The 11,547-nt window shown below is 37.0% G+C and overlaps 1 protein-coding gene across 1 annotated transcript in view; it reads left to right on the forward strand.

The window, feature by feature from the left end:
- The window catches only part of LOC126346176 (prenylcysteine oxidase 1-like), a 90,464-nt gene extending 87,540 nt beyond the window's left edge, over positions 1 to 2,924 (forward strand). The window contains exon 5 of the mRNA XM_050002165.1: positions 692 to 2,924. Coding sequence (XP_049858122.1) covers positions 692 to 1,458 — 767 coding nt within the window. The 3' untranslated portion in view covers positions 1,459 to 2,924. The remainder of the gene's footprint in view (positions 1 to 691) is intronic.
- The last annotated feature ends 8,623 nt before the right edge of the window (positions 2,925 to 11,547 follow it).

The following is an 11,547-nucleotide window of genomic DNA, read 5'->3' on the forward strand; positions in this document are numbered from 1 at the left end:
ATTTTGCCAAATATTCTGACAAACGGTTTTAAATGCCTCACTCTGTATGCTCAGTTAGTGTACTGTGTTCACATTTTTGTGCCTGATTATCAAAGGAACAATAACTTCTTAAAATTATTGATCACGTAATTCTTAGTACAACATCGGTTTGATGCTGAGTACATTAGTTCAATTTTCTGTTTGGCCACTATAATCTTAATTTTAAGGTAACTTTACTCATCTTTGCAAAAACTATGTTAGTGCACCATCTGTTAACGCTCTTGATGTTAGTGAGCATGTTGTATCTAAGTCCCGTTGGGATAGAGTTTAATAACAATCTGATAACAAGGCATTCAGTGCACCCTAAAAGGTCTACACTAAAAAAATAAGTGGTGAATAGAATAAACATTTGTTTAGTCAGATTTCATTAATGTTACCTTTCATTGTGCATATGGAAATGTTTTTTAATTTATTTATGTAACAGCTCTTAAGGTTTATTATATGAATTAACCACTGTTAGTGTGTGTGTTTTTGTATTTCATGACTTACGCAAAGGGCTTGAATCAAACTCTGTGGAATTAAATTATGTTTAGGAAAGAAATTACAAAATAGTCTTGTGTCCTTTCTTTGACTAAATGTGATCCTTTATAGTTCTTATATACTTTTCAGTCTAATTATGTGAATGAATTTTTGAATCAGTGAATATTTTCAGGATCCGTTGCTCTTGCTGGGGCTGGTGCTGGTTTGTTCGCAGTTGAAGGTGGGAACTTCAAGTTGCCAGTTAAAATGTTAGATGCTTCTGGTGCTACTTTAAAGAAAGTACATGTGTCATCCATTGAGCTGCTCAATACAGGAAAATATTTAATACATAGCACAGGAAATCATTCCATAAAATATGATGCTGTTATTATGGCATTTCCATATGCTGAAAACATTAATTCCAATTTTACATTTAGAAATTTCCCTTCTACATTTATATATGAACCCTCTGGTAATTATCATCGTACAGTAAGTACAGTTGTAAAAGGAGAACTCAATCATACATTCTTTGGTTTTGAAGATGCTGCAGATGTTGTTGATGAGATTTTGTGTGTGAGAACTGACTTAGGATTTAATTCAATTGGTAGGATCTATCCTGTAAGTGGTATGCCCAACAAAAAGTCTGATGTATGGAAAGTTTTTTCTCAAGTACCTTTGTCAAGAGAACAGATAGATAGTTTGTTTAAATCAGTAGATAAAATAGTTGTGAAAGATTGGCTGGCATACCCACACTATCGTGCTGATTGGAGGCATGATAAATTTCGAATACATGATAATCTCTATCATATCAATGCTATAGAATGGGCTGCAAGTGCAATGGAAATGAGCTTGGTTGGTGCCAAAAATGTAGCACTCTCTTTTTATCATGATTGGGGGGAACCCATAGTGGAAGCCACTGTTGAAGAAACTGTTAAGCTGAACCTAAAAGTAGATCTGTAGTTCCAAAACAGAGTTTTTATACTCCATGTCATTGTCAGTTATCTACAAATGTCACGAAAAAGAAGTTAATGGTTGAAGGACTTTGGCTGTTCAGTATAAAAGTCAGATCAGAAATACCTTTAGCTGCCTGTATTTCAAATATAATTTTACTTAGGTGACCAGTTTCATAATTGGTGTCCATAGATTACTTTTTTAACAATGTGACCCACTGCAGTTAATGAATGACGGGATCACATTGTTAAAAAAAAAAAAAAGGTCTATAGGTACCAGTTACTAAATGCAACTCCCTATTTCAATTGCAGGCACGACTGGATTCTTCATAAATGTAGGTCAAGGGACTTGAAGATGATGTAGTGAAATGATGAAAGTGGTTGCATAAGTGAAATAAGATTTGAACTGTAGGCAGTTGAAGGTGATTCTGATTTAATGCTTTATAGTTGTAATTTGTGATCCACTTCTGTACTGGGATGGAATTAATTTACTCTTGATAAAGTGCAAATTTTGCGGATCATCTGTAACAAAAGTAAAACTGTGTATCATGCCAGGACTTGAACTGAACATTTGGCTATCACAAGTCCTTTTGTTTCAGTTGGGGTATGAATAGCTCCCCTAGAGTCAAATCAGAGCTTCAGTTTTGCCACTAGCTGCTCTCTGTTACTTCCAAGTTCAAAAGAAGAGAAGTTTGGAGAGGAGGCAGTGGCAAATTGTAGCCTTGTGGCAGTCTAGAAGTCCTGAAGTCCCTATGTGTGACAACTGGAACAGCCCAGTTCACACAAGACAGTTGTCTGTATTTGAGTCCTGATTTAGTCTACAGTTTTATCTTTAATATAATATTATATAACATATGTGTTATGTAACACAGAAAAGGTCTTAATTGGTTGAACAATATATTATCCACAAAAGGTTGTCAACAGTGTCTCCCAATGTTCATCTCATTTGTGTGGTTGTGAAATTTCATAGTGAATCACAATGCATAAACTACACCTTATCAGTATTAAAAGCTTTAGTATATATATTTTTTTAATTTACCACATTGTAATACAACTAATTATGGCTGTCAAAGTCCCAGTGAATCGAATTATTCTGGAGTAAGGCTTTCATTGGAATCAACTGATACCAAAAATGGTTTTAAACAGCTGATATCCTACCATCATTAAAAAGACTTTTAACTAAGGAAAAAACTGTTACCTTATCCTATGTGCCAGACTGATTGCAGAAGGTATGCCTATATTGTCTTTCATATGTTGGCAGGTCTAAACAGCATTAAACAACAAAGAGAACTAACATTTAAAAACTGTTAGCATAATCTTCATTTTTGTGTTATGATTGGCAAAGACCTCTATAATATTTGGAAAGGGAATACTATTATTTAAGTGAAAAAAAGAGTTTAATTATCTGTTAGCATTCTACACTAAAAGAAATTGCAACACTCTGAAGGATCAATAAATTAAATTTATACTTAAGAATATTTGTGTTTTTCCTGAAAACCAGCGACAATTATTGTGACAACACAGGATTTGTGACAAAGTCCAGGATGACAAATTTTCACCTTTTTTAAATGTGTATTTTGTTATTGTCAGTGTACATTAATAATATAGCATCGGCAACATCAGCCTTCAGTACATAAATAAATGACTCACAATAAGAATTTTTGTGCTGCGTATTGTGTTACAGTGATAGAAATTCCAGATAGAAACAATAAACAAAAATCTGGAAAGGCAAACATTGATCTATACCTGATGAATATATGTTGCATAGAAACAGGTAATAGCACAGAGACTATAGTATCTTGTGCACTACACCCAAGTGCTCCTACGCATAATCACAGTGGCACTCAAGGAAAGCATTTTTTGTTTGTCATAGTCAGCATCAAATACTGAAAATAATTTGGAGAGATATATTTTGATAAGAACATAAGACATGGGTTAAATTTATTAACATATAGTAATACCATGAAAAAATATATGCAGTTATGTCAAAATTGTAACAGTGACTGACTAGATTAGACTAAATTGATGTAAATATATTACATCACCACAAACCTGGGTCAAATTTACAAAGCACTTGGCAGCTGTGCCTCTCCAAAACATGGGACCTGATCCCACATCAATGCCATACTCACCTGTGATGGCCATTGGGGTTATGCAGACCTGTGATTCATTGCAGTAAAATATTGTCAGCAAAAAATTGGACCAACTTAAATTATTCACTTGCTAGTATACCAGTTCCACTTGAATATCATTGCACTGAATAACATATCTAATATGTCAACAGGTCATAGAAATTCAATTCTTCTCCCAATTGCTATAAGGAGTTTTGGCACAGTTGGACAAAATGCCCCACTAAGTAGAAATATAGCAACTTATATTTTTCAAATATTGGAAGTATTTTACAGAGTGTTTCAGAAATGACCGGTATATTTGAAACGGCAATACAAACTAAACGAGCAGCGATAGAAATACACCGTTTGTTGCAATATGCTTGGGACAACAGTACATTTTCAGGCAGACAAACTTTCAAAATTACAGTAGTTACAATTGTCAACAACAGATGGCGCTGCGGTCTGGGAAACTGTATAGTACGATATTTTCCATATATCCACCATGCGTAGCAATAATATGGCGTAGTCTCTGAATGAAATTACCCGAAACCTTTGACAACGTGTCTGGCGGAATGGCTTCACATGCAGATGAGATGTACTGTTTTAGCTTTTCAATTGTTTCTGGATTCTGGCGGTACACCTGATCTTTCAAGTGTCCCCACAGAAAGAAGTCACAGGGGTTCATGTCTGGCGAATAGGGAGGCCAATCCACGCCGCCTCCTGTATGTTTGGGATAGCCCAAAGTAATCACACGATCATCGAAATATTCATTCAGGAAATTAAAGACGTCAGCCGTGCGATGTGGCCGGGCACCATCTTGCATAAACCACGAGGTGTTCGCAGTGTCGTCTAAGGCAGTTTGTACCGCCACAAATTCAGAAGAATGTCCAGATAGCGTGATGCAGTAAAGAAAAATGAGCCAATGATTCCTTTGGAAGAAATGGCGGCCCAGACCAGTACTTTTTGAGGATGCAGGGACGATGGGACTGCAACATGGGGCTTTTCGGTTCCCCATATGCGCCAGTTCTGTTTATTGACGAAGCTGTCCAGGTAAAAATAATCTTCGTCAGTAAACCAAATGCTGCCCACATGCATATCGCCGTCATCAATCCTGTGCACTATATAGTTAGCGAATGTCTCTTGTGTAGCAATGGTAGCGGCACTGAGGGGTTGCCGCGTTTGAATTTTGTATGGATAGATGTGTAAACTCTGGTGCATGAGACGATACGTGGACGTTGGCGTCATTTGGACCGCAGCTGCAACACGGCGAACGGAAACCCGAGGCCGCTGTTGGATCACCTGCTGCACTAGCTGCGCGTTGCCCTCTGTGGTTGCCGTACGCGGTCGCCCTACCTTTCCAGCACGTTCATCCGTCACGTTCCCAGTCCTTTGAAATTTTTCAAACAGATCCTTTATTGTATCTCTTTTCGGTCCTTTGGTTACATTAAACATCCGTTGAAAACTTTGTCTTGTTGCAACAACACTGTGTTCTAGGCGGTGGAATTCCAACACCAGAAAAATCCTATGTTCTAAGGAATAAACCATGTTGCCCACAGCACACTTGCACGTTGTGAACAGCACACGCTTACAGCATAAAGACGACGTACAGAATGGCGCACCCACAGACTGCGTTGTCTTCTATATCTTTCACATCACTTGCAGCACCATCTGTTGTTGAAAATTGTAACTACTGTAATTTCGAAAGTTTGTCCGCCTGAAAATGTACTGTTGTCCCAAGCATATTGCAACAAACGGTGTATTTCTATCGCTGCTCGTTTAGTTTTTATTACCGTTTCAAATATACCGGTCATTTTTGAAACACCCTGCACCAACAGTACCAATAAAATATTTTAATTTGTTTAATATTTTTTAAGTTGTCACATACACCAACGAAAGTGCCAACTTGTAGACTACTTTATTTTATCAGACATTTAAAATATCTGCCTTAGTTTCCTGATTATTTGGCTTGATAATATCCTTGTTCACTTCCCTACGCTCAGTATGAATCTTCTATACTTCCTTATAAGGGAGACAAGGTAGTGGCATAATAAATAATCTGTGAATTAAGCACTGTTCTGAGTAAATGCAACCAACATTGAAACAAAAAAAAGACATTGTAATAAATAAATTATGAAATTTTCTGAGTCATTAGACCACATCATTGACATACACTATAACACGGTCAGCTAAGAATGTAAAGATCAACTGGGAAACAACTGATGTGGCAGCAATATTATTTTTATTTCCCCTCTCTTTAAGCACCTGTTTCATTATTTACCCAATGACAACAGATCACCAATAGCTAGAGGATTTGTACTCAGTAATTACACTTCTCAAAATGGTGAGGAAAATGGTCTTTTGTAAGTGCGTGTGAGTCTCTCTTTTCCCAGTGTTCAGTCAGTCAGTGGAACCGTGAAGAAGATCCCAGCAGACAGACTGAAACATCATTCATTAAAGAAGTTAAAAGACAAATGTGATGCAGGCTAATGACATAGAAGATTTTATCATTAATGACAGCCACCACAAAAGCCTGCAGATTTAATACAGGTATAAATAAGCATAAAAATAATACATTTACAAAAGAAAATCTGAGTATACACTGCATGAAAAAAAAGTGAAACATATAGAAGGGTATGATGGAACAAAATGAAAATCCATCAGTCGAGAAGTTATATGATGTAATTTTTGTGCACTATGAGCGCTTATTACTATGACGTTGCATCCCCACTGACTTGGGGTATGCAGGGAAAAGTGTTGTATCTTCTCCTGAAGCAAGCTGGCCTACTACATCTGTTGTAATTGATCCTCAATATCATGGATCTGGGACAGAATTGACATCCGAGCTGGTCCTACACACGTTCTGCTTGGTAACAGATCTGGAATCTTACTGGCATAGGAATACCTCAGCCTCATGCAGATAGGTCATAGAGACAAGTGCAATGTGTGGACGAACATTGTTATGTTGATAAATGACACTATGTTACTGTCACACGAGAGGCAGCACATGAGGGCACAGGGTGTTTGTGAGTTACCATTGTACCATCAGAGTTCCTTCAATGACTACCAGCTAAGAGCTGAAGTCATATCTAATGGCTCCCCACAGCTTTGGTAATTAAAACAGGGTTATGTATGACACATATCCTCTCTCAAAAACACTGGAAGAATTGGACCTCTCCTCAGGTCACCAACATACTTGCTGATGATGGTCAGAACTGCGATTCATCACTGAACACAATGCAATGCCATTCATCAGCAGTCCGTGTATCCAGTGATGGCACCGATTCAGATGCAGCTGTTTGTGTTGTGTTAATGACAGTCTATGAAAATGATGATAATCCCATTGTCCAGCTGCTGCTAGTTTTTGTCCAATGCTGTAGGATGACACAGACTGTCACAGGGATTCTATTTCTTGTTCTCAGGTAGCTGTGTTCTCAGGTAGCTGGTGTAGATTTGAAGGGTTTAAGATGTGATTGGTGCACAATAAGATGATCTTCCCTTGTTGTGGTCAGATGTGATCAACTGGAACCTTGGCGAAAAGTATGTTTGCCCTTATGTTCCCATGCAGTGTAACATTGGGCTGCTGTCACATCTGAATGCCCCACACTTCTACCAACTGGCCAAATGGAGACCGACAATGAAGCCCCCTCTTAAACTCTGTCAGGTGCTGAGAATATTAGACAACATTGCTGTATCCTTCACAGTGATCACTCAACATCGGATGCTCTTCACACCCCTTACATACCCTAGAGGGCCTGGTAACAACACTGATACTCTGTGCTGTTCTTGCAGCAGAGAATTGAATCATAAACATTTACCTACCAATTGATGATGTGCAAGTGTATGAAGTGACATTGACATCCAACCATGTCTTCTAGGTGCTTCACTTTTTTTTGTCTGACAGTGTATACAGCAAATAATGAAACCTAATGAACAAGGGATCATAAACAATCTTGATGAAAGTTGGCAGGTGTGTAAAGGGCGAAAAACAGCACAATAGATATTTTTTTTGTTTTAGCCCAATTTCACTCTTAACAGTACATCCAGAAAGGTAATTTGATGTATTAGGTTTGGAGGGAATATCTTCAAAACAATGACAAATAAAAATGTTTCTTGTATAAAAGTTGAATGCAGTTAACATTCTTACAAACTATGTTATCAAATTTTTGTAATAATTTGAAATTTCACGAAGTACTCCACCACAATTAATTAATTTTTTTAAAATAAAAACCTTTTTATAACAAATTAATGAAGCTTTCAAGCTATTTACATCCATGTGCAATAAATCTGGTTTGTGGAATACCACTTCTGGAAAATAAGCCTTACACAATGTGCTGTCAGAGTATTTTCAGCATACCCAATTAAAATATCTAAACATTCATTACTAGTCAAGCTATTTATTTTACTTATGCTTGTTTTATGTTTTGAGTTGTTATCTTATGTTGTACATTCATGTTTGCTTGATTTTGTTTTATGGTTTCACATGCACATATTTTGTCAACTGAAAATAGTAAGTAACTCTAATTACAAAATAATTACAGTTTGATAAACTGTAAATAAATGTTTGAAACAGAATGTTTTCTTACACCATGCACAAAAGAATGATTTTCTTCACATTATATACATGACTGAGAACATAATATAAAATAAAATTCCCCCATCTCTGCACATCCGCCAGTTTTATCAAGATCATTTACTGACAACTGGGAATGTTCCCTTGTCAGCTGTGCTGACAATATAACTACAGCAACATTTTTGAGACCGTCATTAACAGAGCATTGGCAGTGGTGGGGTGGAAACGAGGGAGGAGAGGAAGTACTATTTCCTTGCTCCTGTCATCACTTCACTCAGGCATTCTTCTGAGGTACGTATTGTATGTACACAGTGAAGCTTGTCAGGAACTCTGTGACACCAGTAAGCAGCCATTGACATTGTCTGTACTTCGTCATTTCTTGTCACTAAAGCTAAGTTGTGATTCTTCCTTATTGAACAAGATATTGAGGTCAGCTTTCCCAATGTATTCTTACAATAAGTCCAATTTCCATTTTTAGGTGTTGAGAAATATGTCTATGTAAAAAGGTGTTGAGAAATATGTCTATGTAAAAACATGATTCCAGGGCACTGACACTTACACATTGAAGGCATCATACTGATATATTTTGTATTTACATTTTTGTGTGTTCCTTTCAATTTAGTGGACTATTATTACTCATACCCAAACATGTAAAATTGTAACCGTTTACAGAAAGGTCATGCATTGGTTTTCCATATTAAAACTGGCATCAGTAATCATGGAATAGATGTGACAACAAGGATTACTAAAATACAAAGGGCAAGGAAACAAACAGAAAGATGTGGATGCCCTGTAAGGTGGATAAGGAGGCAGTTATAGCATATCTTAAAGAGGAACAGTGGTTGTCAATCTTTATTGCTCAAGAGCTAATACTGACATTGTGGGATGGACCTTGGGCCACATCTGTACTGTGAGGCCAGTAAGCAACCATTGACATTGCCTGTACTTTGTCATTTTCTCATTAATTGATAACCTACATAAATTAGTATGTTAAGAGCTCCCTCTGGCTTAACTACAACAAGAGTGTGATAATTTGGCTGAAAGCCCGAGTACTGATCATTAGACATTGATATCGTTCACCACAATGTGTGTCGACTTTTCAGATTGCTGCCAACCTCAGGAACCCCGAAGCTGTGACAATGTAATTGCTTGATGAAATGGTGTTGTGTTGTCTATGTTAGCTGATGATTAACTGATTAATAACAGTAACTGTGCTTATATTTCAGTGCATTATACAATATGACATAAGATCACTAGAAGTAAGTGCTGCATTTCAAGATGACCATCTCTGTAATTCACATTCACGAATCCACCTAACTTCACTACCAAAATTTTTACCATAGCAGCTAATCAGCATGAATCACACATTCCTGTGAGTTGTCAGTACTGGAAGACAAACAATGAAATGTTCCCAGGCTCACATATTCTAGCCCTGCATTTGCTACACTACTTACCCTCCTGTCTCTGAGGTAAGCAGCCAACCTAGATCAGGGCCGAATTCACCAGTGTCAGTTTCATCTGTCTGTAACTATTTTTGTTTGTTACTGAAAAGGAAAACTACTCTCTCACGATGCTCTTATGTTAGTTGAAGTTTTTGGTTTTGGCTGTTAGTTGCTAGAAGCATATTGTAACAAAATATGAATGTACAGAATATCAGACCAACTGTGTGAGTGAATTGAAGAGTTTCTTGCAAACAGGACACAGCGTGTCATTCTCAATGGAGAGAAATCTTCAGAAATAAAAATAACTTTGAACATACTCCAAGGGCGTATTATAGGGTCCACTACTTTTCACATTAAGTAAGGAGTTCAAATGAAACTATTGAAATTTTGTAACAATCAAACTGTTAAAATTTGCATTTTCTGCTTTGGAATAATGTAGTGAGACATCTAGGAATGTGAATGTATAGTGTTGTCATCTCCCCCTAAAAAATTCAAAGCTGTGTCCTCAACAGGCAAGGTGATGCTCACTGTATTTTCTGACTTCTGAGGTCTGATATGCAACAAATTCCTTGAATCCACAAAACCCATTAACAGTGACATGTACCCTGACACACCATGTAGCCTGCACAAGTTCATCAAGAGCAAACGACCTGGGATGCTCATGGAAGAAGTGATTCTGCTCCATAATAATGCGTGTCCACACATCTTCAAAGTCGGACAAAGTGTAATGGCCAAGTTAAGGCCAAACCTGTCATCCTGTGATTTCCATGTGTTTGGTCCACTAAAAAAAGTACTCAAAGAGAGCACTTAAACTTGGATGATGAAATGAAGGACACAGTGGAGGACTTGCTTCCATCACAGTCATAGAGATTCTGGGAACAGGGAATCCTTTGGTTTGTGAAACAGTCGGATAATTGTCCTCTGACATCTGTTAAGTACTTTTGAATGAAGACTTCAGTTACACCAACAGTGTTGTTTTGTACCATTTCTTTTGAACACCTCTCATATATAAATGATACAACAATGATTTTTGCTGATGGTATTGTGTACAGAGAAGTTGCAACTCTAGGAATTGTATTCACAGTAATTTTTAAATCTGTTAAACGAGACAAAAACATTTGACTGGCTCATAAAACTATCTCCAAAAGCTGTTTTTAATAGTTCATGAGTCTCAGAAGCAGATTTCCTGGTTTTAAAACAAAATTTCACACAAACTCGTTGCTACATTTTTACATCCATTCTCATGCAGACTGAATCCGGCAACAAACCCTAACAGACCCGCATTCAACCAGCTGCCACAACGAACTGAACAAAGGAAACACAGTTTCCTGTCAGAGGGTGTTCAAGGACAAGGCAATGACTCATTCCCCATTCTCCATGCACCTGCCAGCCAAACCAGTAAGCAGTAGTGGACCTATTCTTAAAACTTTCCAACCCCACCTCATATGTTGTGACAGTAATTTGGTTTACAAAATATGTTCATGCAATCATTTTTATGCCTGTCTTAGGAATAACATATTTGTGAGTGCAGGTGCCATCTTAAACATTATGATGAATTAAGCAGTTTCTTAATAAACAGATTAATTACTTGGTGAAGGGTGTCATTCTGTTCATAAAAATTAGGGCAACAAAAGGACAACTGGAACCTAATAAGTACAATTGCTAAATCTCCAATGGAAAATCTAGGTAGGTTATCTGGTAGATTAATTAGTTTCAGGAAAATCAAAATATGGTACTATAAATTCTCAATACCAGTCTCTCTTAATGATGTCAATATGTCCTAATTAACATTAGCTCACTCATAGTCCACTGCTGCATACTGTAGTAATAAGTTCAATTGTTAGTCTCTTTCAGTTAACTGGTTTTCCCATAAAACTAGAAACACTAATGGGATCAACATGTTGAAAATAACAATCTGAATAATAAATCTAAGTGAGACATAGTCACATTAATGTTTTGATAAATTCAGGTTCATA

The sequence above is a fragment of the Schistocerca gregaria genome, chromosome 1 (genome assembly GCF_023897955.1).
Source record: "Schistocerca gregaria isolate iqSchGreg1 chromosome 1, iqSchGreg1.2, whole genome shotgun sequence".
Taxonomy (NCBI): Eukaryota; Metazoa; Arthropoda; class Insecta; order Orthoptera; family Acrididae; genus Schistocerca; species Schistocerca gregaria.